This window comes from Symphodus melops (genome assembly GCF_947650265.1).
Source record: "Symphodus melops genome assembly, chromosome: 13".
Classification (NCBI taxonomy): domain Eukaryota; kingdom Metazoa; phylum Chordata; class Actinopteri; order Labriformes; family Labridae; genus Symphodus; species Symphodus melops.
The window spans coordinates 8,051,781-8,078,712 of NC_136703.1; the positions used below are offsets into that span (position 1 = coordinate 8,051,781).

The 26,932-nt window shown below is 40.0% G+C and overlaps 4 protein-coding genes across 4 annotated transcripts; 1 reads left to right on the forward strand and 3 right to left on the reverse strand.

The window, feature by feature from the left end:
* Window positions 1-101: 101 nt before the first annotated feature.
* atp5f1e (ATP synthase F1 subunit epsilon) lies at window positions 102-1,399 on the reverse strand. The gene is made up of 3 exons (XM_079360565.1): window positions 1,278-1,399; window positions 813-940; window positions 102-302 (listed from the first exon to the last, which is right to left on the reverse strand). Coding segments are annotated over exons 1-3 (162 nt in total). The 5' UTR covers window positions 1,310-1,399; the 3' UTR covers window positions 102-300.
* A 1,712-nt stretch (window positions 1,400-3,111) lies between these two features.
* On the forward strand, window positions 3,112-8,020 carry LOC306834570 (PRELI domain containing protein 3B-like). The gene is made up of 6 exons (XM_079360563.1): window positions 3,112-3,271; window positions 4,519-4,687; window positions 5,294-5,383; window positions 5,546-5,616; window positions 5,726-5,828; window positions 5,941-8,020. Exons 1-6 carry the CDS (start codon window positions 3,240-3,242, stop codon window positions 6,055-6,057), a joined length of 582 nt encoding a protein of 193 aa, XP_079216689.1. The 5' UTR covers window positions 3,112-3,239; the 3' UTR covers window positions 6,058-8,020.
* A 1,854-nt stretch (window positions 8,021-9,874) lies between these two features.
* On the reverse strand, window positions 9,875-15,974 carry bpifcl (BPI fold containing family C, like). Its single transcript, XM_079360545.1, has 16 exons — window positions 15,742-15,974; window positions 15,475-15,635; window positions 15,212-15,326; window positions 14,827-14,958; window positions 13,968-14,123; window positions 13,821-13,884; window positions 13,649-13,709; window positions 13,422-13,513; window positions 12,730-12,906; window positions 12,490-12,549; window positions 11,092-11,259; window positions 10,775-10,842; window positions 10,647-10,689; window positions 10,500-10,560; window positions 10,132-10,208; window positions 9,875-10,038 (listed from the first exon to the last, which is right to left on the reverse strand). The coding sequence occupies exons 2-16, from the start codon at window positions 15,572-15,574 to the stop codon at window positions 9,982-9,984; spliced, it is 1,431 nt and encodes a 476-aa protein (XP_079216671.1). The 5' UTR covers window positions 15,575-15,635; window positions 15,742-15,974; the 3' UTR covers window positions 9,875-9,981.
* Window positions 15,975-16,497: 523 nt separating this feature from the next.
* Window positions 16,498-20,385, reverse strand: LOC306834557 (vesicular inhibitory amino acid transporter-like). The gene is made up of 2 exons (XM_079360543.1): window positions 19,284-20,385; window positions 16,498-18,522 (listed from the first exon to the last, which is right to left on the reverse strand). Exons 1-2 carry the CDS (start codon window positions 19,662-19,664, stop codon window positions 17,335-17,337), a joined length of 1,569 nt encoding a protein of 522 aa, XP_079216669.1. The 5' UTR covers window positions 19,665-20,385; the 3' UTR covers window positions 16,498-17,334.
* Window positions 20,386-26,932: the final 6,547 nt, after the last annotated feature.

Consider the following 26,932-nt stretch of genomic DNA (forward strand, 5'->3'; position numbering starts at 1 on the left):
ATACCAAAATAAACACTGTTCCAGACGATGTTTAAATGACTTTTTTGCATCAATGAAATAGTATATTCACCATCAAGGTAAGAACACAAGGAAACAAAATGTATGTCCGATATTCATCTTTAATACAATTTTCATTACAAATTTAAGGGGGAAAACAGCGATTTCATTATTGAGGTCCCCCAGCCTTTAACATATTACATTGATGTTATCCATCTTGTTTTCTTCTCCACGGTAAGCAGGACAGGAGAGAGACAGGACCTCACAAGTCAAGGATAAAACTATCTACATCACGATGTCAAATCCTGGAAGAAAACAAACAAAAGATTACTGAATAAGACATCGCAGTATGAAAGCTTTCTTGCTGTTACTTGTGTTATCTGCATCTTGTACTGTACCTCGGCACCATTGCAAATGAGGGTTTTCCCTTAATGTGTTTTCCAAGGATTTAAATAAATAAATGATGTCTGTGATAAGTTCCTCCTAAGACATGCCGTATTATGGCACTGCGAGTAAAGCAATGCAGCATTGAGAGTACACTTGATGCTGTCCTTCAAGATGTCTTATATCCTACTGTTTTACTCTAACATACAGGGACATTACAAGTGTGAAGTAACATTTCACAGTTTAATGTTGCTGACAAAATATGGGTGTGCCAACCCTGTTTGAAAACAGTGAAACCCTCCACACTGACAACACTCAATGTCATACCCTCCTCTCATCGACATGTATGGACAGTCAGGGTCCGGTTCTGTCCAAACATGACGAGGAGTCTTTCTTCAGAGCTCACACCAGATTACATTTGATAAACTTACATGCAGCAACTGTTTTAGGTTTGAGGACTTTGACGTTGGACTCTGCGGCTTTCATTGCCTCGGCTCGGACCTGCGGCTTCATGGCAGCACGCACCGCGCTCGCGCAGATAGCAGAGAAGCGAATGTAGCTGCAGATAGGAGACACTTGTTAGCCACATGCTAAAGGACAAGCAATGTTAACACTAATATGTCTGAGAAAATAAACACCTGCATGTTTGAGAAGTAACAAGTCTGATGCATTCACAAAATGTAACTATCAGGGTTAGCTAGTGTAAGCGTTTAAAACATGGGTTTAAATGCTAACTAAAGCTACTATGGAAGCTAAGCATCGCCGTGTGACAGTTTATATAGGATAATAGACAAACATTATGTTAACATTTAAACTCCTTAAAAGTGACACATCACCCTGACCACAAACGATGCGTTGTAAAAAAACAAAAAAACAAACATGTTTAAACAATGTACCTTAGGCCTGCCTGTCTCCAGTATGCGACCATCTTGGCTGCTTTGTAGCTTCAAGGACAGATCAGATATTCTTCTTCTTCTTCTTTGACCTTTTATGGCGGTTGGCAAACAATGAATTGGTGCATTTCCGCCACCTACTGGTATGGAGTGTGGATCAAATAGCTAACATAATTCTATTCTCTGTAAACAATATAAAATGTAAACAAAAAAACAACAACAAAAAAACTATATCCCATCAATTAACTTAGTTTTCACCAGAAAATCTAATAAAATCCGAACTCCTTCATTTTCTGAATGCTTTTGGAAGATATCTTTGACGTTCAATTGTACTTTAATTTCTTTCAATTTTTCTACCATTTGTCTTCTTTTTAAATCATATTTCTGGCAGTGCATAATAACATGTTCCACTGTCTCCTCTTGTCCAGAGTACTCGCATCTGCCTGTTATGTTTTCCTATTTTAAACAGTGTACTATTTAATCCAGTGTGTCCAAATCTTATTCTAGATATTACTCTTTCATTTCTCCTATTGGTACCTGCACTTCTCATCTCACCAACCTTCCTTTGGATTCTATAAAACCACCGTCCTTTCCTTCCTTCCTCCCACTTCTTTTGCCACCTTTCCTTCAGTCTCTGTTTAATAATGCTCTTCACCTCTGTTCTGCTAATATTAACAACTAAATCTACTTGAGGATTTGTTGTAGCCTTCTTTGCCACCTTGTCTGCAAATTCGTTCCCTTGTATCCCTCTATGTGCAGGTACCCACAAAACCATTACTGTAAGGCCCATCATCTGAATAATGTCATGTTCCAAACTGAACATTATTTTGCAGATGTTAGACGTTAAAGCAATAGGTCTATAATTCCCTGGATGTGTGCAATCTTTTCCTGGCTTAGGTATTGGAACTATGACCGCCTCCTTTCAACTTTGAGGTAACCTTCCATCCTCCCAAACTTTGTTATATAAAATAGCTAACGTAATTCTATTCTCTGCAGAAATTCCTTCTCCTTCTTCTTCTTTAGTTTATTTACGGCATACACATGTGCTCACAGCTTTACTGCCCTCTACCGCAGTAAATTGGCATTTTAATTATAGTGAGTTTATGGACTTTCCGCCTGACAAAAATGGTGCTTGATCGTGATTAATGATCGCGGACCTTTCCTCCTGAACAAACATCCTCTTCGACCGATATTTAACAAATCATTAATTAATAAGAGGCTCTCTAACTCTTTAATAGTAAAACAATTCCGTTATTTATTTCCACTGCAAACCTGCAGTTGTTTGTCATTGCTTTTGCTGTTAATTTCGGTATTTTTGATTGTTTTATGAGTATATTTGTTTTATTTCTGTTGTCGCTGTGTAGTACATAACTAGGTTAACAGTTACTTACCTCGGTCCCTCCCTCCTTGCTAACCTCGGTCCCTCCCTCCCTCCTTGCTAACCTCGGTCTCTCCCTCCTTGCTAACCTCGGTCCCTCCCTCCTTGCTAACCTCGGTCCCTCCCTCCTTGCTAACCTCGGTCCCTCCCTCCCTCCTTGCTAACCTCGGTCTCTCCCTCCTTGCTAACCTCGGTCCCTCCCTCCTTGCTAACCTCGGTCCCTCCCTCCCTCCTTGCTAACCTCGGTCTCTCCCTCCCTCCTTGCTAACCTCGGTCTCTCCCTCCTTGCTAACCTCGGTCTCTCCCTCCTTGCTAACCTCGGTCTCTCCCTCCCTCCTTGCTAACCTCGGTCCCTCCCTCCTTGCTAACCTCGGTCTCTCCCTCCCTCCTTGCTAACCTCGGTCCCTCCCTCCCTCCTTGCTAACCTCGGTCTCTCCCTCCCTCCTTGCTAACCTCGGTCCCTCCCTCCTTGCTAACCTCGGTCTCTCCCTCCCTCCTTGCTAACCTTGGTCCCTCCCTCCTTGCTAACCTCGGTCACGCTGTCAGAAGTCGCCGGCTCCCGAGCCCTGACATAAAAGCCTGAAAAAATGAAGATCTGGGCGTCAGAGCACATTTTTAAGTGAGTATATTTCTGTACACCAGGATGTTTTGTAGAAATAGGTCTGTAAACTCGCAAATCTTCCCAATCCTAAAGTAACTTATCATTCTGTATAGACACAGCTGCTAGCTTACTGCTAGCCGCTATGTGAAGGTTGACTTTAAGTTAGGTAACTTAAAGAGCCCACGGCTACATTGTGTAACTTAGTTTATGTTACAGTCTTATTGAGTAAATGTTAACTCGTATCACGATTGTGAAACGTGTTCACACACATTGTCTTGTTTAATGTGTCATTTTTTTGCGTATTAGCGGCAAACTGCTCAAGTTAGCCGAGCTAGCTCAAAAGGTTAGCTTCTGTGCTAAATTTAGAGAGTGGATGCTGTAATACTGTTAGCTTTGTCTCGTGTGTTGGAAGTTTATTTTACAGTGTAACAGCACTTTTAATAGCTTCGTAAGAGTTTAATATGAGATGCAACCATTCATGTGTCATTAACATAAGCCTTTGACATTATTATGTACAGCGTCCATCGAGGATTATGTAACAGTCTGTCAGGACATTAAAAACAACAGAGAAACAAAGTGTCTGTTTTTAAAACTCATCTCTTCTCCTTTAAACCGTGTTAGAGTCAAACACGGGTACTATCTGGCCTCGACCAGAAGTTTCTAGATGAATCCATGATGAGGGTGATTGTTTGTGGTGGTTTAACAGTCCGGGTATATTTTGTTTAGTCCTCCATTTTGATTCTAGATTTTTTTTAATTTTATTTTGAGAGGATCATACATGTATGTGTGTGTATATATATATATATATATATATATATATATATATATATATATATATAGCAAGCATTTTGTAACATTATACGGACCTTCCCTTTTTTTCTGAGGAAAAATCTTTCAAACAACATGTGAGATGATTGTGCACATCTGCTGCCTACTAAGATACACATTTAAATCAATATAAACTATTACCAGTACCACCCAAATTATAGTTTGTTTAAAAAAAAAAAAAAATCTGTTTTGCTGCTGTGTGTCGAGGCTTTTTTCTTATTGGTTTGACCTTGCAACCTACATGCCTTGATAATAATAATAAACACTGCAGGGACACAATCAGTCAATCTGTTGTCACTTAATTCATCTTTTATGTATTATTTACATCCCTTTCTGCATCACATTTATTAAAATGCAAAAATTGGCTAATCTGAACCATTTTCACCTGAAGCCACCTGACAGACATTTCACTAACTTTCATGTTCTTTTTTTAACAGCCATCCATGGGAGACGGTGACCAATGCAGCAATGCAGAAGTACCCCAACCCAATGAACCCCAACGTCTTTGGTGTAGATGTTCTGGACAGAAGCGTGGACACACAGGGCCGGTTACACAGCACCAGACTACTCAGCGCAGAGTGGGGGCTCCCCGCCATGGCCAAGTCTGTAAGTTCCATGATGGGAGAAGCACGTCGGCTGCTGCAGGGTGTTTTTGGCTTGTTGTAGACAGAAGTGACTATTTGTATTTCATTTTAAGCCTCTTAGTTAATCTGGAAAAGACATCAAGGTTTACCTCATCTTCAATGTCGGCGAGATTGCACATGTAAAAGCACACATAAAAAACAAGAAATGTCAACACGGCTCATTTAGTAGAGTTGCGTCTCTCAACCAGAAGGTTGGGGGTTCGATGCAGCTTTATGTGATGTATTCTTTGATAAGACACTTAACCCCAAGTGTCTCCTACGGCATCGTCAACAGTGTATAAATGGGATAAATTCATTCTGATGCGACCTCTGCCATCAACGTATATTTGTAATGTGTAAAAGCACTTTTAAGTTGTACGAAGACTAGAAAAGAGCTATGTAAGTGCAGTTCCATTTACTATTGCCAAGGTGTAACATTAATGTGTATTGTTGTAAATCATGCTGTAAAAGTTTGTTGCTGGTAATGAAAACGTTTCCTGAGCCTGTTTTCAAAAGCCACTTTGTGTGTGCGCACAGTAGTCTGTTTGGAATAACTGATCCGAGCCTGATGTGTGTATCTCTCCTGCAGATCATCGGGGTGACGAGATCGTGCACTTATGTTCAGGAACATTCAGTGGTGGACCCCAAAGAGAAGACCTTTGAGCTGAAATCTACAAATGTAAGTTGTGCTGAGACTGCTTGTTTGAACTTCCTGTAACAATTGTTGTTCACTGATTTATCTTCAGAACAGTAGCATGAAGGACTCTATTCAGCAGCTGAAAACGTGCGTTTATCATTTCAAAATCTCTAATGCTGAGGGTTTTTTTTTTTGTCCAATCAGATCTCCTTCACTAACCTTGTATCTGTGGATGAGAAGTTGACATACAAGCCACACCCCCAGGACCCTGAAAAGTAAACAAGTCAACTATTCTTTCCTTTAGGCTCATATTTAACTGTTGAAGTAATGAGGGCTTGTATTTTAAAAACATAATTTTATTTATTTTTAAATGTTTGCGTTCAGGACAGTGCTGACCCAGGAGGCTTTGATCAGCGTCAAAGGTGTCAGTCTAAGCAGCTACCTCGAGAGTCTCATGGCGAAGACCATCTCTGTCAACGCAAGCAAGGTGAATCTACCGAGAAAAGCTGCCAATAAGTCAGGACAACATCTGCTCTGGTCATAACAAGACACCTGTCACTGCACGTTATGTGTTGTAACACTGCTGTTCTGTGTCTCAGGGTCGGGAGGCAATGGAGTGGGTCATCAGACGACTAAACACAGAAATAGAGGAGTTGGCAGCAACAGCTCGTGGCAGTATACGTGTTCCAATGGCAGCAGCCGTTGCAGACAAATGATCCCAGCCTTCCCTGCTGCGTGCTCCAACCCCTCATCAACCTATGGAGCTCTCAGACATTTTCCATCACCTCGCCTGCAAGCACTTCCTTATAACCACAAACCCCCCCCCCCCCCCCAAACTTCAGCTCCATGTTTGTAGTTTTTGAGTGAATATCACCCAAGAAATAAAAACCTAGTGTTTGTCACTCCTCAGACGTCTGCACAGCGAGTTTGATGCTCGCCAGAGTGGGCAGTGACGAGGAGCGCTGAGCTGATGATAGTCCAACTACAAACAGGGTTGAATTAGACTAAACTTGAAGCTCATAGTACTTAGTCCAGTTGGGTTAAAGCTCTTTTTAAAAGACCATAATGTGCCTCAACATAATCTCATCACTTCTCTCTTCCTATTTGTCTCCATTTTATCTTCTCTCTCGCTTACATTCTAATGACGTTCTGCACTTGAAACCAAGTCACTCTAATCTAACTTCACTGGATGGCCGACATCACGACCACCCGGCTGTAACAAATGGTCAAAGTAACTGTAAGCTATATGCTCCATCAGATGTTTTTCTTGTGACTTAAAGCTCCTCGCTCTGATACTGATACTCCAGATAAATGTATTTTCTCCCACTACCTGACTTTTTTGGGGACTTTTGATGGAATTGCGTGAGTCCTCTGAGCGGATTCATTCGGTAGTTAGCGTAGTTTAGGAATAGAAGAACTGACCTGCCAGGAAAGAACATTTGTGGAAGTAAATGTATCAACCCCAAAACATTTGTACATCATCCAGTAGACTAGTTAAAGGTGCAGACACGGCCACTCCACTTTCAAGTAGAGTTGTGCTGATTACATCTGAAACAAGTCCAGCTAATATTGTCTTCAGCAGGCTTTGTTGCAGGTTTTGAAGTGTCTTTTCCTTCTTAAGTCAACATGCTGGACTGTTTGTTCTTGTGGTCATTCTGCTCTTTTCCGACTGACTTGTCCCTCTTCTCCTTGTTTATTTCATTTTATTTTATTTTTTTCTGCCACACTCTTGTGATATATTATTCAGCAAAGTGTTACGGTATAACAATGCTCATACTTGAATGTCTAACTTATTTATAGTAAATTAAATGCAGTTAAAGGGGAAGCAAGTCGTTGAAGTGATACAAAACTTGTTTAAGCACTAATGTTGGCATTTACAGAAGTGTTGGATTTTTGTCACGAGAGGAACCTTTAGAATCACTGAGTTTGCAGACATGAAATGTGTGCACAGATCTAACTCCACATATTTATCTCTATTGTCAAGAACAGACCCACTCTGTAGCCATACTGTTTCATAGATGGTGTTGTTAGTAGAAGTGTAGTCATACTGACAAACAGGATCACAGGCCAAAGGTGAAGTTGATAGATTTTTTTTAAAGCTGTTTTCTTGTTTTTAATCTGTCATTTCCTCTTATGCCATTGTGGTCTCAGGTGCTACATTAGTTTAGTTTCCTTGTTTTCTTCTTTAACAGACCACACTGAGAAGAAGGTGACTGTTGCTCTTGTACGTTCTTTCATTTTCTTCTCTCGTCTCCCTCTCTCCTATTTCTTTTATCCACCGCTCTGCTCTGACCTTTCTGTGCTCAACGTGCGCTTTCAATTCCTCCGATGTCATTGCAACTCCAGTGTTACTGCCTTTCAAACCAGCTCCTGGGTCAACCGAGTTTCCTTTTTAAAATACAAAACTGTTTTTCCATCTCATCATGCATTGTCCAGCTCAGGACCGCTCTGTTTGAAGTCTGATCTGCTGTCCTTTCTGACTGAGCAGCGTGTCAGTTTCCACAAAATGAATAAAGTGTGATGTTTTTCTATGGGGAGCATTTGAGAAACAGTGGCTGTAAATAGGCTTATATTTATATTTTGGTCTTGTTACATTCCAAGAATGTGAACATGTAAAATAAAGTCTAAAGAGTGCACACTGAAATGTTTCACAAATAAAGAGATGTCATCGTTTCATGATTTTGGTGGTCAAGTTTGAAATTGTTTTAACTTCTTGAACTCTGAAGCTGTAATCTTCCTTAACCTGAACAAAGGACGAGGAAACAAAGTCGACGTGTCTGACATTGACAGAGAGGCTAAAGTTGATTGATAGAACTCTCCTATCAGACATGGTCTGAAATGTGTCTTGCATCACAGCAGCTCCATTTCCGGCAGAAATTAAAACAAGATCCAAAGATTTGATGAAACATTTAAACATACCTTTAACTGGTATTGGTCTAGGATTCTGCTCTGCAATTGATTTTAGAATTGACTGTTGATCAAAAGGGTGTTTCAGTCTGATCTTATGAAAACAAGGGAAGTTCAGTCAGTTATGAAGTCCAAACAAACCTTTTATTTCCCTCTGTAGTTTTGGGTTTCATTAAGAAAGCAGGTACATCCTTTCAATGGTTAGTAATAAATTGTAGGCTTGACTCGGTCAATATATGTTCTCAAATGGAGCCTATAACTACAACAATAAAACCAGTAGAGCTCAAAATCAGTATCCCAACATTAGACATTTTAAAAATCAGGTGAGGGGAGGAAGGGGTTTGTCTTTCACAAAGAGTTTCAGGGATTATTACTGTTTACATGTTTTTGTTAATTAGAAGCTGAAGCATAAATCTCATTTCTATAGCCTAAACAATGTACGAAACTATTTCGTATCCGAGGCACGTTTGTCCAGAGGGAGACAAATCAATAAATCTCAGCATTAATATTAATAAATGTTTACATGGTCAAGGAAAAGCATAGTATATTATATTTTGTAGTTTTCTCTATATGATCATGCTGTCATTATAGGCCTATATTCTATGTAGGCCTATATGTTCATATGGCTTATATATTGATACAACTAGTCCTTTTTTATTAAGACACATTGTAGGACTAAACCATAAAGGCAGTTTTTTATATTTAATAATATATATATAATATATATAATTTTTATTGATAAATATGCTTTAAATAGGAAGCTAGCTGAATAGATGAAGATGGCGTTGGGATGTATTACGTGTTTTATTTATTTCCACTCCATTCTTTCTGCATTTTACTTTCCACTGTTTGTCATAATTTATTTTCTGTCTGCCTTTTATATTCACCTTTGTCTTTTGTGACATGTTCGAAATATAAAAAAAAAAAAATCAAATCAAATCAGGAATATAATACGTTTGTATCAAAAGTACAAGTTTCAAACTTCATACTTTTCCCTTTTTTGAACATTTTTTAGCAACTGTTTTTCAACTTTAGTGCCCCCTGATCGATAGATAGGTAGATAGATAGATAGATAGATAGATAGATAGATAGATAGATAGTCTATCACTACCACCAGGGGGCACTCAAGTTGAAAAACACAAACAGTTTGCTAAAGAAATGTTCAAAAAAGGGAAGAGTATGAAGTTTGAAACGTGTTCTTTTGATACAAACGTATTTATTCCTGATTTGAAGTGTCAACAAGAAAAAAAAAAACCTAAAGAGCAAATAAAGTGATTTTTAAATAAATTGGAAAAACTGACTTTAGACGGCTTGATAATGAAATGTTTAGATGATATTTTCCAAAAACTCTTTATTCAACGAGATGTAAAAACTCTTTTTGAAAAACTAGGCAGTCAGGATTCAGTCTTTTTTGTTTCACATTTAATAGTCAAACATGATTGTATTTTAAAAGATCAGACATGTTGAACACAACTTCAAGCACAAGCAAAATGGTAAACTGAAGGTGTTATCACCTGATGGATTACACTTGAAGGCTATAGATGTGTAAATTATGTGAAATGTTGATTATGGCAAGGATAGAGTCCAGAAATCGTGCCGGTACATTTAGCTTTAACAAACACGTGCTTTGTATTTGTGTGATTCACAAACATGGCATGTTTACTGATTTAATGTAAGATCCTGAGAAGCAGAAAATGAGTGATCGATGTCCCAGAGTTAAACAGGTCAGTTTATCAGTTGAAGCCTCCAGGTGTTAGCACCTGGGCATCTGAAAAGATGGCTATGAACCCCTGTTGAAGCAAAGACACTCACATGGTCAGCCTCACAGCAGTATCTCTCCTGAATGTTTCCAACATGAATAGTGTGTTCATTAACTCACTCACCTCGTCCACCTCCAGAACTGTGTTGACCAGCTCTGCGTGTCTCATTCTGGGTAAATCAACACCTTTGCCAAGTTTCTCTGAGATAGAAAATTAAGTGTCAAGAAGTATCATGTTGATGCACATTAAACATGAATCACATAGTCCTTTTCTGAGTGACAAAATGTTCAATGTCCTTGTGTCGCAGTAGTAGGCTGTTATAAAACTTTTTCTCCCAAGCAAAATCTGAAGAGTGAAATATATAATACACTTTAATAAAATAATAATCCTTATACAATAGGCAGCATGTAGTGGTTAACGGTTTCAGGAATGAACAGTGATCGATCGAGAAGTGAACAATAACATAACAACAACAACATTTTAAGGCTCACCGTTTAGTTTTGCCAACACAAACATTGCCCCCATTCTCCCAAACTTTTCCAAACCATCAGTCTGGAAAGAGAGACATTTGACTTTTTAAAGTTTGCGAATATAGTTGTCCATGACCATTTAAAGTAGCTTTGGTTTGTGTTTTGTACCTTAAATGGTCCCACTTCAGTTGTTGCTAAGGTCAGTGAAAAACTGTTTGAAAGAAAGCAGTGTAATTATTTTAAGTTTGAGTTTTTGAAACATAGGCTTATGTGTTAAAAAACATGCTTATGCTTACTTATCCATCTTCAGGGAGCCCTTCAGTTTTCCACTTGCAATCCACACTTTTCCACTGAGTTGAGTATCCTGAAAGAAAGAAGTTAAAATGACAAATGACCATGTGATAAATCCAGTGCTTGTTTGACATACTTGATCAAATAAAGATTTAGTTCACCCATGACAGGTCTGATATCTCACATGTGAGTAGTTGTAACCAACCATTGTTTTGCATTTTCTAATGGTTTAATACTTTTCAGAAGCTGCAGAACACATAGGGGCAGTACCTGAAAAAGCTTTCTCTTCCCAAAATATGAAATAACCTTCTTGAATACTCACAACATTTAGCTTGAAAAGTGGGGTTTCAGTTTTATTTGGCTGGATGGCAGAGGCCTTGATGGCACCCGGGATGCCCAGTTTAACAGCACCAGGCAGGAAGGAAAACAGTGGAACCTCTCTGGCATAAACCTGCAGGTTCATCAGCAAGTCTGGAAACATCTTTGGAAGCTAGAGAGGGAGAGAAAAAGAGAAGGTAGACATTGGAGTCAATGTCATTTTAAAGAATTGTTTTCCCTTTAATAGATGCAGCTGAAGAGTGGCGCTAGTACTGCTGAGGCCCTATGCAAAGATAGGGGGCCCCTCCAACCAGTGTTCATCAAAATTACATCTGCCAGTGTCCCAACACTTATTCCTTTTCCTCTTTCTTTTTTTCACTCCCAGACACATACTGTAATACCTCTGCATTTTCCTTCAATGACTTTCACTGACAAACTTTGGTTTCCACAGCGACAACACATGCAATGCTCTGCAGGGAAACAAGAGTGATTGCTGTCAAATGAAGTAGGGAGTTTTCCTACTGTCATTGCAAAATTTGCACATTTTAGCCACTGCTATGTTTTAAAGTTTGTCAGTGGCCCTTCTACTGGCTTGGGGCCCAAGTAGTTGTCTGCCTTGCCTATTGTCAAACATTGCCCCTGTAGCTGAAGAGAGACAGAAATATGAGGACATATTGGGGACAGACTTGCATCAAAGAGCCCCAGTCAGGAGCTGTACACAGGCGGCTCTTGTTTTCATAGACTGTAGAAATGTTAACACTTTATGTGAGTACTATACTTGTAGCATATTCTTCTAAATACAACAAAAGTAAGACAATTGTCTTACATTGTGATGCTACAATTGATTGATAGTGATATTGTCAACTGATTCAACTGCATATTTAAAAAAACTATATTGGTAAAAACAACAGCTGAGGATGTCTATTTGTTTATCTTTTTTTTTTAAGAAAGAGGGCTGACCCAGTAAAACTAATGGTGTATCGACTTGACTATACTTTTTTTTTTTTTAGAAAGACAGCAGCATGATTAACAGTGTCAGACATAAGACACTTCAGAATGATACACATAAATAAAGGAATGTCAAAATATACAAAACATTCATCAAAGTTCACACAATTTTCGACAAGATACTATTCGCTGTTCTGTGGTTTATAATGTGAAAACCAACTCAGGCGATATCTGACATGAACAGTGTGTCGAGTTTATCACGGATACTGAGCACTATGTCTGAAGTATGAAACTCATACCATCATGCCGTCTGCTTCCTTCTGAGCAAATTAAGGAAAAAGCTTTAGCGGATCAATGCTGTATTCAAGTTGGCTGATGTTTTATCAGTAACAAGCTGACATGAGGCCTCTAAATAAACAACATTCTTCCATGTTACCAAACTGGATAAACTTACCTGAGGAATAAATTGTCCAATTGAGCTGGTATTCAAGTGTACAGGAGAGCTTGGTGGTATCTGAGATGATTAAGACAACATTGTGTAATCAGAGACATTGTTAGCTTAAAGAAGATAAATGGATGGATTTTTCTGATGTGTTCTGTGCAACAAAGTATAAATTAAAATGTCTTGCTGTATTCTCAGCTGTCCTTACCTCAGTCAATCAATCATTCAGATTATTTTTCCTGGAGCACTTACCATACTATCATTGATGAGGGCGTTGAGCAGTCCAGCTGACAAGTATCCATATGAGGCAGAGTTCAGAGTGAACTCGGACAGGCCCATTGACAACATGTAGTCGTGCTGCTCGGGCATGGTGAAAGCCTGGGCCTCAAAGGGAGGTTCTGCATGACTTGTGATGCTGTAAAACTCTCCCTTTGAATGACAATAGATTCATTAGTCAAGTCAAGTCAAACTTTATTTCTTTAGCACATTTAAAACAGCTTCAGCTGACCAAAGTGCGTTAAAGAGCATAAAAACAGAGACAAATAAAAAGCAAAGAAAGACATTATACACTCGTAGCCTTCATATGCATTTCATACACATACACACACTCACATATACATGTACAGGCATATAAACATATAAGTACATACAGTACGTAGAATATAAAAAAGACCCATTACAGATAGGTCATTTGTTTGTTTTTTATTTTACATTATTTTGCACAAGCTTTCATAAGTTATAAGGTCGTTATAAGTCATAAGTTATGTCCACTGACTGAGCATATAATATTAATAATAAATGTATCTTTACTGCTCCTTGAAAAACAGATGTTTAAAAACAAAGGATAGGCAAACAGGAAGTCTAAAAAACAAATGACTTTTTAGAAGTGATTTAAAAGATTTCACTGAATCCACATGAAGTTACTTCTATGTGTGCCTCCTTACCTTAAGACCCAGATTCAGGCTTGAAGCATTAATGACAGGCAAGCCAGTGAGAGGCAGGTCAATAGAAAGGTCTTGATTCACATCAAAGGAAACTAACCAGGAAGGAAATAATTGTTAGATCTTATTATTCAGTCAGACACTTCATTTATCCCCATGATTTTACTTTTTTTCATTTAAAAATAATTCTGTAGCTGGTGTGTCTATGAAGCTGTAGCTGTCTGCAGTACCGTTCATGGCCTGTAGATGGGACTCCAAGTTAAGAATGTATTCCTCAACAGTAGGACAGATCTACAAAGAAACACCATGGTTATGTCCTACTTTGCTCATATTCAATATATTTTCATATAAGCATTATCTGATGACAATATAGACTCCACTGATAAAGATGACAAAACTTACTTTCCCCTGTATTTCACTTATGACATGCCCCTTAAAATGCTCCACAAATGGCTGGATGATCCAACTATTGACAAAGGACATTGCAGGGCTTATATCTTGACATCAGCACAACATGACTCATCCGTCTCTCCCTCAGTTTTACCGTACCTTGCTCCACCATGGAATTGAATGTCCACATCCCCAACTTGAGCATCACAGCTGACACTGGTGACTGACAGATGCCCGTCAGGATCTTTCCCCAGGTTCACAATAGAGGTCACGTCAGTATTGAATATAGCCATGTCGAATGATCCATGATCGCGTCTAAAAATAAACATCATCAATGCATGTTTGTGCTGGTGAATATTTATTAATTTCTCTCCACAGCAAGTCATAAAAGAGATATATATTCTCCTTGTCACTCTTCTTTGGTCCCCCTTTATAATTTAAATGGTGAACTGTCTTTCCATGGCACTTCAATTTGAATTGATTTATAACAAATTTGAAAATTGAAAAAGTGAAAAAAAGAAAAGAAATTGCTATCAAATAATTGAAGCAGCTAGCTCTAGAGAAAGAAACCATTTTCTACACAATGTGATATTTGAATGTTAGAGCTGGTATTCTGCATACGTATGCCAGGGCATAATGATATACACAGTGTGCTGTTACTTTTACATTTACATTCATGAAGACATCAGTATAGTTAAGTATAAGACCACTCAGGGGATGAACGTAACTTGCTAAAAATATTGGTTTCTGGAGTGTGGTCAAATATTTTGAAGTCACTTCACCCAAATGTTATTTTTAGATGCATGTTGATTAATAAGACACGCCTCCTGTTGGAGAGATCTGCTGATCACTGATTACATTACTAGCTTTGGCAAACTTGTATAAATGACAACATTATAGAACAAAATAATTATGTTCTCCACATGATTACATGAGAATATTAAAATGGAACTATTGACGCTGTACATTTAATGAGGATCTTTGAATGGAAATAATAAATAAATAAAAAACAACTCACATTATGCCAAATTGTGTCCTCCACCCTCCTGTTATTGCAACACTGAGGCCCAAGGAGGATGTCTTGAATCCTGCGGGGTCTTCATAGAACTCAACAGAGGGCTCAGGAAAGTCACACTTTGTTATGGTGATGCTAGTGTACATGGGGAGAGTAGAGAAGAACAGTGGTGGGGATACATGTCTGAATTATGTGAAAAGGTCAACCTTACTGAATTCAAAGCAGTATGTGTGCTCAGCCTATAAAACAGCTTATAGTTTGTTCAAATATTCATACTGAAGCCTCCTTGTTTTGAGGTGTACTGGTTATAAAAAAACGTTATCTTATAAACTTATTGAACCAAACCAGAACAATAAGACATCTCAAGATCTGTGAAATCTAATCCTACCCAGTCAATGTGTAGTAAACCGATCCAAGGAAGCTGAGTTTAATTTCACCAGTGATGTCAGGTAGAGTGATGAGCTCCAACTTCTCCTGAATCCATCCTGCTCCTACATGTTTGCCTGAGAAAAAAAATCAATAATTTTATCAAGCATCTGTGATCACATGGTCTTATAGTTTCATGTTCTCTTTTAACTCCTCATGAAACAAATATTGTGTGTTCAAAAACAACTACAGCTGAACTGTTAGGACCATCTTACATTGTCTTACCGTATTGAAGTCCTTTATTGTTGAGAATGACTTGTATTGCAGGATTTTCTCCACAGGTCAGAGAGATGAGCATGAACCCAACAGTCATAGATGGAAGCATTGTTTCTTGGATCCCAGTGATGTTAGCAACAGTGTCACAGTCTCTAATCTATACCTGTATGCTGCACAGTCAAAGAACTCCTGACATTTATATCCAAGAGTGAAATATGTTTACATTTTGAACAGATTAATCATAGCAAAGCAATTTAGTGATATTATGAAACATACCTGATTGCTAGTTGAAATATTTGCCAAGTTGAAAAGTAAGCTCCTGATGTTGCTGGTTCATTTGAATGAATGTTGTGACTGCTGCTCTGCTGTTTGAGTTACTGCAGTAACTGCAATGGTCGCTTCCTGTATCGTTTGAGAAGTGAAACTTCCTGACATCTGACAATAGACATGATCAGGTCTGCTGCCTGCGTACGTGTATGAGAGGACCAGACAACTTTTCATAGACTGTGCTGTGCTTCTGTTAACCAAAGACCAAAGTTAACCATTTTTTATCTTTTAAGATGATACTATCATACATCAGTGTAAAATTAAATAGAGGTAGTCACTGGCAGTGTTTTAGAAGACTGATGATCATCTGAGTCATTCATAGAAATTCATGGAAAATGAATCTGCGAACATGAAAAAGGAAGTGAAAATGATCTCTACTGTTCAGTTAATTTCACATTAGGCATTACATCCTGTAACCTTTTTAGGTGAGAAACAAATAGGCTATCATGCTAACTGCAGTTTAATCACAGTTTCACACTGTTTTGAAGGCCTCTCCTAATTCAGTCGACAAATACTTTTGTATTCTTTTTAATCATGTTTTTGAGGCAACCCTCAGTCTTATTTATATTCACGATGTTTATTTTAGAAAGGGGAAGTTTCCATAAATCTTTTGAAGGGGGAAGTCAAGCATTCAGATCACTTAGACTGAAATGAAAGTAAAAGGAGCAAGGCTTCTCAGTCATCTATTTCAAGGAAACATTAGAATCACCAGCAATAAAATATTTCATTTATTTATCTCTTAATTCAACAAATACTCTTCATCTCACACACCATGATTAGTTCCATTAAATCACAATTAACAAGTTCAATAGGAGGAGAATATTACTGACAGACATGGTTTCATATTACACAATTAGGACCAACTTGCTTGCACTTTGAATTCACTTCATCCATAATGACACTTGAAACATCAAGAAAAACAAACAAGCCAACGAGGACTACTATAGGCATATACGATGGAAAATAAAACACTAAAACTGAAAAAGAATTCTGTTTAAACAACTACACAGTTGTCATTTGTTGTTTATTCAATCCATAGAGGGCTGTCTGATCTGACAGAACCCTTTTATTTTTACATTTTAATGATATATCTAGCAGCTCAAAACCATATAACATATTCACACCATTGTTTTTCACATATTTCATTCGCCTGAAATAAACACGAACACACCCACAGTTAGATCCACGGCGTATATTTCACTGGATCTATGACAACTTTGCATGAAGACTGACACCTGGATATTCATCCTGCATATTCATCACCCCCATTCATGCAGAGGTTGTTTTCTTCAGTCCATTTAATAAAACATGTTTTCTGGGATGAGTTGACTACTTTACACAATGATTGTAGAGTTTATTATTGCACATTATCACGAAGGCAAAATAAAAAAAATGTAGGCTATATTTCACACAAAAATCCTCCTCACGAGCTTCTCCGTCAAGTGGTCAACGTGATGTTTTGATAAGATCTGCGTCATGACAACCTGTTGGAGTGCCACAATTCAGGACATTACCATTCAATAAAGGTCATCTCTGTAGCTCTCAGTCATGGAGATTGTACTTGAACGCCTCTATGAGACCTTCGATCGAGTGAATGAAACCAGATACGGCGCATATGCCTCCAATGACAAAAATGGCAACGTCGAAGAAGACGTGATGCCACATAAGATTCCTCCACTGGAGCTTCAGGTGAAAGAGGCTCGGCAGGAGGAAGCACAGGCCAGCGCCGGTCAGACTCCCAGTTAAACCCATAAGGAGGGCAAAATGGGGCACAAAAACAGCCATAAGCAGAGTAAAGACTACCAGTGCAATTCGAAGGCCAAGACCCCATGATTTCAACTGTCCAGTTGGGCCATAGCAGTCAGGGAAGATGGCCCTCCCGCCATCTTGGAAGAAGGATTTCTCAAGAACCTCGACTGCAGCAAAGAATGGCAGCGGATAAGACAGAAGTGCCTTGGCGACGAGGAAGATGTTCACCACAGCCCGGATAGTTGAAGGCAGGTTATCCGTGATGACCTCTTGGGTCGCGTCTGCCCAAGTCAAGTAGGCCACCAGGGCAAAAAGGCCTTTGAGGACGCAGGCTGCGATGTGAGTCCACTCCATCATGCAGTGAAATTCACTGGGCTTCTGCATGTTTCCCTCCAGGGAGGGGAGGAAAATCTGGGAGGTGTAGCTGAAAACGATGATGCCGATTGAAATGGGGAATTTCTTCACATCGATATAAAACTTGACCTTTTCCCAGGCCCACTCACGCGCCCTGGAGAGGCAGTATGCAAGCACAAGGACGTTGATGACGAAGTGTGCCACGGTGCAGAGCAAACTGAACTTTGAGACGGCCTTGAGGTTCTTCAGGAACGCGCAAGGCAGGAGCGCGAGCGTGGCCAGCACGGACCAGGCTTTCTGAGACACAGGGAAGCTTGGGAAACTGTTGTACATCAGATTTCCGCTGACCACTACGTACAGAATACATGTCATGACCAGCTCGATGATCTGAGCCACGTTGACAACGTGCCCTCCCAGCGCGGGGAAGCGGGGCGCACAGCAGGCATTGGCGATGTCCACGTAGGAGTCTCTCACGCGCACTTTTATGCCGTCTTCGTTGTCCTCGTACAAACATGCGATGAGGATTTTACCGGTATAGCAGCACACCACAGCCGCGAAGATAATGAGGAAGAGGCCGAGGTAGCCGCCGTGGAGAATGGCGTACGGTAGGCCGAGGACGAACATGCCCTGCGGAAAGAGAAGCGCACATGAGTGGTAATGGACGAGGCCCACATCGCAGTGACAGGTCGAGCCAGCCCAAGCATGCGATGAATGGCTCGCACAGATCACGTCTTACATAATGACAGTAATAAAAAGGATATTTTGTTGAGTAAATGGCAATGCATTTAGAAAATGTTCGTCTTACCACAACTGATTTATAATCAACGTCTGCGTCGTTACATTATTTTTCTGTTGCTCTGCCATTGAAAAGATCTTCTATATACACACTTTATATGCCGGATTACAGGAATTATTTAAAAACGATTTTTCAATTTATTCGGGTACAACTATAATTTGATGGGAACACCGATAAGCACGTGGGTGCCTTTCAGCCTCAGGGCTATCAAAGTCGAACAGGCCCGGCCTGCAGCTCATCTGATAAAAAGATTTGAATAAATAAATTCTCCCAGCTGTAGTGAATTCAGACACATACAGCCAACAAAGATATATAAAACGCGTGATTTTAGCGCTCACTAATTATATTAATAACCCTTATGTTGAAGATCAGTAAAATGCAACCTATTCGACGGTGCTTTATGAATTCTCGGATTTATGGTTATTATGCGAACCACCCGAAAAGGTTTTCCATAGGCCGATATTTTAGATTAAAATTATGAAAATCCTCAAGGTGACTTTTTTGTCCAGTTGAAGGCCTAATAAATGCAAAAGCCTATAGCCATCTGGATCTATTTGCATTCACAAATACAAGATGAAAGTAATCTGTGTACCTGAATGGCATTGGTGACGTTCCAGCCAGCTTCCCATGTCGTGATTTTCGGTTTATCCTCCTCCAGTGAGCCACTTGGCTTCAGGGATGAAGGCCTCCGACCGGTACCGTCTCTCTGGTAGTGGCTGTCTCCTTCCAGATCCCCCCCTCCCTCAATGTGCCCCCCTTCTTCTTCGCCCTGAAGAACATCCATTTGCATCCCTTGCCTGTAGTCATAATCCAAGTCATCGCACTCGGCGAAACCCAAGCCCTCCTCGTCCGTCGCGGCCTGGAAGCCCAGTCGGGCGAACACCCCGCTGACCTTGGCCTGAGATTTGTTGGACACCGTGTGGGCCGCATTGGTCAGCTTGTTGGTGAGCTTGTGTCGTATTAAATGAGCCATTTTAGTCGAATTAAAAACGTTCTTCAACTAGATATGGTATTACCGAGGACAAATCCGAGATGCAGCTGCATGCAGAGTGATTTAATTGCGCTTTATCTGCTACTGTATATCCATGCCTGTTGCCTCTTCAATGTCGTCACAAAGATAACAAGCCTCCTAACGGCAGCCTAAACACCGTTTCACCCAAAACCGTAAAAAATCCTCAGCCGCTTTTCTTAGCTTGCTCTTCCATAGTACTCTCTCAAAATGCTTTCATTGATATAGGTAGGCTATACAACGCAGAAACGCCCCCCAAAAAAGAGGAAACGACAATTTGTCCTCATGTGTCGTTATAAAATATAATTCGGCATGTTTTCCTACCAGATTTCTCTTTTGGGAGTCCTGGCGGTGGCAGCGCGAGCGCTGGAATCTCTGACAGCATCACCCAGAGAGAGAAGAGGGAGAGAGGGGCGTGCACGTGACCGCATAGAGTGCCAAAGTAAGGACTCGTGCACAGGGGAAAATTGTCACGAATCGCAAAGACAGACAGAGAGAGAGAGAGAGAGAGAGAGAGAGAGAGAGAGAGAGAGAGAGAGAGAGAGAGAGAGAGAGAGAGAGAGAGAGAGAGAGAGAGAGACCCTCTGTATGGGAATTAATTTCTCCGCAAGTAATCACGGGGATAAACCGGTCAGGTCAGAAGGGGAAGGAATTGCGCCTGACATTATGCATAAATGAAGAGGAACACATTTTACATTTTTTGTTTTCATGCCGTTTTTATCAAAATGTTATCGGGCATTGCCATCAGTCAGAATGAGAAAAAATAACAAGGGCCTATGCAATTTAATAAAACATCTTTTTAAACTAGACTACCTTTCTCTTCACAATGTCTTTAATTTCTTTAATAGATTTACCATAAACCTTAATTAACCACTTTCGCCAGATTGCAAAAATGCTCTTATTGCGTTAAAAAAAATAGCATTGACCATGGTCGTTATTAATGGACAGAAAAATGGAATTTAAGCGTCATTCGACTCTGCGTTCAATAGCATACACCACATACAGCCACATGCGCATTTTCTTAAATGAAAAGAAAAAGGCCTGGTGTTCCGCCGCAGTAGATTAAGGAATAATTATAATGGACAACACATCTTTCCTAAAAGGAAAAACGTAATTTCAATTTTCAGTAACGTTTAGGCTAGCTATATGTTCTCCTTCATTTTCAAAATTTGAGGGGGCAAATAGGCGGCAGAAATGGAGCAAAATGTTTTATATCCGATAGGTCTCACATCGAAATATTTAATAGACACTGTTAGAATTCCATCCCGGCTGCATACGACTACAGATTCCACATTGCCCGCTGATAAAACATCTGGACAGATGAGCATGTTCAGCAGGGTGTAAAGAAATGCAACTCGTTGTTGATATGATGAACATGCTGCAGCTGGCCTGCTGCAGAGCACGATCAGCACCACGGACAGCTCCTCCATCACGGGTAGAACAGACGCACTCGTCAGCCGCTCTTTTTTTTCAGTCAAATAGAATTACAGGGGTTAAAGTCTGCCCCACGCATTGCATCTATGGGCTTTATAAATGAATGCCTTATAACAGGATGCTTTAACAAAGATCTGCATAGTGGAAAACTGTCGGGTGGAAAGGTATATTCGTTTTCTTCCTCTGCTCTAATCCTCAGGAATAAGAAGCACCTCGTCCTCTCCTCCATAATCTGCTGTGACACTGCTGAGCAAAACTGTCATGATTTTTTTTTTTGCAGCCTGCATGCAGATATGTGACCGACTGCGGCAAGAAAGGCTGAAAAACCGATGAATTTCTTTCATTGAAAATCATGCTTTAAAAAACACCGAAAAGTTCCTCTAGTTAGGGAAATGGGAAATGTAAAAAAAAGATTGAATTTTCATGATGCGGGCAGAATGGAGCAAATAATTTACAAGCAGCATTGCAAGGCAAAAAACGTAACATGAACGAGAGCGGTCTAAATTTAGAAACCAGCCGGAGGACAGAGAAAGTTCCGCATATTTTCATGCTTGGCTTGGGCTGCTTTGCCAGCTGCTATTTGTGTTCAGACCAACAAAGTGTTTGTTAGGGAGTGTGTGTCATCCATGTCTGGGGGTATGTGCGCGTGAGCGTGTACTCTTGTGTGTGTGTGTGTGTGTGTGTGTGTGTGTGCGTGCGTGTAAGAGTGGGCGTGTGTATAGGGCAGCGAAGAAACAGGGAGAGTCCTTGAGGCATCTCTCCCACCCCCATCACGTGCACAATCCGCGGACTAACGTTGGGACAGAGTATCGGCTGCAAATGTCACTCACGCGCACTCATAAACGCTAGCATGCAGAAGACATGCAGCATCACACAAAATGTAGGCTATACAAATCTAACAGAAAAAGTAATGCTTGTATAAAGGCTGCAGGATTTGTAGGAATTGTAGGCTATGTAGGCATATATTAAAAAATAGTGAAAACATTTTCTAGTGAAATATTCTGTGCAGGCCTACTTCCGAGCTACCCTTTCATGACAAAATGGATTTCCAGTGTGCTTTTTTTAATGAAAAAAACCGAAGCTTTAGGATCGGTTGCTGGGGCGACCAATTTGGCGTTAAGGCTACAAAGAGAAGGATTAATCCACGCTGGATGTGTGTGCGCATGTGAGCGACAGCAAGATACAGACACTAAGAGAGGGATGTGGTACCTAAACTAGCTTTATTCAGTGTGTGTGTGTGTGTGTGTGTGTGTGCGCGCGTGTGGTTGTGCGTGTTTGAGCGTCTAAACGAGAGAAGAGAGAGAGAGAGAGAGAGAGAGAGAGAGAGAGAGAGAGAGAGAGAGAGAGAGAGAGAATGGAGATACGCAGGCGCTGGGGCTTATAGCCTCGTCAAACAGCCATGCTGCGCTGGCTGGAAGCAATAATCGCTGATAGTTGCCATGGCCACAGTAATTGGACGGGGTGCTCGTATGTGTTTATGTTGAGATTTTAGAGAAAAGGGATTTTCTCATACGGTTATTTGATTTTTGGGGGGTTGAAAGCCTTGACTGCCGGCATGGAAGAATAATTGAAACATTTAAGGGTTCCACCTAACTCTAGATTAATGCACAACGCCCACAATGATAACTAGGCTACTGAACATTACGGTTTTCTGTGCCTCTTATAAAACTTCACAGGATTGATTATCCTTTTTATTTTTAACAACAGAAAATCAATTATTTTTGATTTGCGCAAATGCATCCTTAATCATCAACTATGTCAGTCGGCAATATGTTTTGAAGACACCAAAAATCAGCCTTCCATTTCTAAATTAAGACAGATTGAAGAGCACATGTTTAAGGGTTATTTGTTGAAAAATAAAAAGAACAACCAATGCAGGAGTAGAGAGGTCTTAAGGTATTTTGGCAATGGGTGACAAATGTAATCAGTTGCCAACGTGTGTCTTAATGAGTTGTTGGGTCACGAACTTTTTGTAGAAATCAAAAGAAGTTTGGCTTGCCTGGCACACAGATAAAAAGGTGTTTAGCTTTGTATCAGCAGATGATCAAATCTTCCCATAGAATAGTTGTGTCTCTCCTACCTCAAGAGTTCACCAATAATAAACAAGGAGGGGGTAAATTAAGATCTAAATATAAAATATTCAATGTTTGCTTTATTTAAACTTGAAGTGACTGCTCAAAAATTTAAATAAGCCATTATTAATGTTAGCCATTAACTACAATGCTTGTTGCATTTTCTCCATTATCTTGACAATGTTAAACTGGAAGCAAGGTGACACCTTATTCAAATTCAGTGATTGACCTACATTCTCCCAGCATTCATATTTATGTGGAAAATTCCTTAACAGGAAAGACCTCAGTGACCACGGTTTTGTTTCATTGAAAGAATTCTGTTCATAAAGGTCAATTTCTCAGTTTCTTAACCTGTGGTATAATCAGCCAGGCTGATTTCTGTAAGGAGATACTGTAGACTGCTGATGCAAATATTGACATATAGGCTACATTATACAACGTGATTTTTAAAGACAACACATTTCATTGACTGAAAATGACCCAATCTACTGTTTTAAATCTGCCTTTAGCTTTGCTGACACTGGTTGATGCTCTGAGACATGAAAAAAATATAGTGCTCTGCATGGATTCATTGTCACTTCAGCTCCTGTCTTACACGTCCGTTCTCCTTTTAGCCATTCCCTTTGCTCTAAGCATTTTTCAGAATTACACAGTAGAGTCAGGGTGTGACCTGGGGGTAACTTCCAAAAGAGCCCATGTCTGTGCTCAGACAAAAAAACAAAACAACACCATAGTTAATTCTTTTCCAAAGAAAAATTTAAATTGTAGACGCTTCATCATATCTGATGACAATCCACATGCAGAATACTTACATGAAATAACAGACGTGAGTATTCTCATTTAGAAAACCCTTCCCACACTTGGTCACATGCTAACAGGCTCTCACACGCCCACATGAATACACACATGCACACATGATACATGAATGCATGAAAAGTGACAGGTGCACAAACACATTAATCACTCTGTGGCCCAAAAGGATCTGCTGGGTTTAGAGGGCCAGAGACTGAAGAGAGCAGTAGTGACAGACTCTGTGTGTTGGATACGTGTGCGTTTGTGTGTGTTTGTATATTTTTGAGGGAGAAAGTGAAATGAGGGAGACATAAAGAAAGAAAGTGTAACAGTTGTGTAGTGTAATTGTCTAGCCTGTGTGTGTGTGTGTGTGTGTGTGTGTGTAGGTGTGAGCGTGTGTGCGTGTGTGCGTGCACGCAGCCATGACAGGGTGGGGAGGAAAGTCATGAAGGTTGCAGGGGTTTTGTCCGCAGTGTGGCTCTCATATATCAAAAGTGTTCAGAGCCTGGGTTGTTACGTAAACTGGGCTCGCTCTTCCTCTATCAGTCATTCTTTTTTACACGCGTACACACACACACACACACACACACACACACACACACACACACACACACACCCACATGCTCACACAGCTTTTTTTCTTGTTCCTTTTTTTAGACAGTCACTCCCACATTAAAAAATAAACAGTGTTTTACTCCTTCAAAGAACATGAAATAAAATACTGGAATGGGTATACTGGTACACAAGAAAACAGAATATTCCATCTCAGCCTGGTAAGAACGTGATTATTTGTGATTAGTTATGTCATGTCAGTATTAGTATCTCTTTTTAATGTAGGCAACTTGCCTTTATTAAAAGGGACACCTGAAGAGAGACATGAATTGAGAGACCAGTGGGAGGAGGGTGGCAGGATTAGGGGGAGGGCTGATGCTGCTTATTTATCCCCCTAATGATTGTGGTTGTGAGTGCCTGATGAAACTTTGTCTGCCCTTTTTCTTTTTACATTTTTTTTTTGTGCCTTTAGAAAAGTTGAACTTCAAAGAGGGAAAGTAGGGAATGATACGAAGGAAAGGAGCCACAGGTCGGATCCGAACATGGGCCGCCATATACAGAGGACTTGAGCCTCTGTATAAGGCACACGCACACAGCTGCGTCTCACGTGCCCCACGTCTGCGTTTTATCAATGTCCCACCCTGAGTCCGACCCCCAGCTTTTTTGTGCCCCGATTAGAGAAAATCTAGATCCACACCATTGTTAGGAAGATGAAGGAATCTATAAATACAGACTTTTTAAAAAACACAATAAGATGAAGTGAACAGTGGGCCGACAGTTGTGTTTTTATCATTATCATGTATTGTATTTTCTCCTCTGGATCACAATGAAAAAGGAAAACATAGAGGGGATATTTTAAAGTAAGAATTAATGAGGGGCAATGTCAAATGATTGCTATAAAATACACTAGATACGGTGCATGTAGCTTCAGAATTTCTTCACAAAATGGAGGCCGCCTGGCATCTCATTTGGCAGTCCCAGAGTGCTTGTAGCCTATTAGTTCCCCTGCGCCTCGTCACCGCAGCCTGGATGACAAACACAACAAGCAGAAAGCTGCGAGCATCGCGCGCGGACAGGGACACAATGTCACGTCTACCTCGTGGGAGGAAAGGATGCCAGTCTGAGGGAGAGGGAGGCAGTACTTTGTGAGCGTATGTGTGTGTGTGTGTGTGTGTGTGTGTGTTTGTTTGTGTCTTTCTTACCAGTGGGTATTTTACCATGTGTAGGCTGTGTGTGTGTGTGTGTGTGTGTGTGTGTGTGTGTGTGTGTGTGTGTGTGTGTGTGTGTATGTATGTGTGTGTGTTTAAGAGGGTGAGCTGACCCAGTTCTGCTTATTAGCATCAGGAGGAGGAGGCAGCAGTCACTTAAAGCTTTGTGCCTGAGCAGTGAACTGTGCTTGTGCTTCAGTGACACCCCATCAAGCTTCATACAGTAATACCCATACACACGCACACACACACACACGCGCGCGCGCGCGCCCTTGTATATTCTGCTGTTAATGGCTGCTATCCAGGAAATAAAACGACCCAATCCAAAAACAAATTTTATCCACTGTTAAATTGTATTTTCGAGTGACGTCCTGGTGTTCATTACTCACATAAACCAAATGAAAAAAATATTTATAGAGTAATCCATGGAAGCAAATGTGAAATCTAATTTTATTATTATATTTTCAAGATCATAATAACAAAAATAGATTAAAAAGGGCCAAACTAATTATTTTGGATAGTCATGTGTGTTATTAACAGATCAAAAAGGACAGATATAAACAATCTACGGTGCCATCAGCATTTTCTCTTCAGTTACATTAATTGTTACATATATCTAATTCAAAATATGCTTACAACATGTGCACTGACTGAATGGTCTGAATTGAAGTCTACTGAGGTACAGTAAGCTCGTTCATGTGCAGGTGTCCCACATCACCAGCTGAGGCCTCACTCGGTCAACTGAGAATAACAGGATGGCAGGCAGACAGAAATCAGGGATCAGGGCCCTGAAGGGAAAATGTCAATCCACGTGGTTTTATCACAGCTCCAAAAAGGACTCATCCGTTTGTCTTTGGTTTTAAAGGAACATGGTCATCATGTTCAGATCGGTATATGTCTTCATAGGCTATTTGGAAACTTGAAGATCTGCACTATTGAGTTCAAAAAAGTGTTGCTACAGTCGACGAGTATGTTAGGACAGGCTTAAGGTTACAGAGAACTACAGTATTTAGATTTCTATCTTGAGTAGAAAATCTCAACAACAATTTTATTCTTGGTAGTATAAATACGCAGGCCTAAAATAAATGTTATAAAATAACAATAGGCCTAATGATGGGTATTAAATTGTAATACAAGTCATAGAATGTAAGTTAAATAAACTGACCAATTAAAA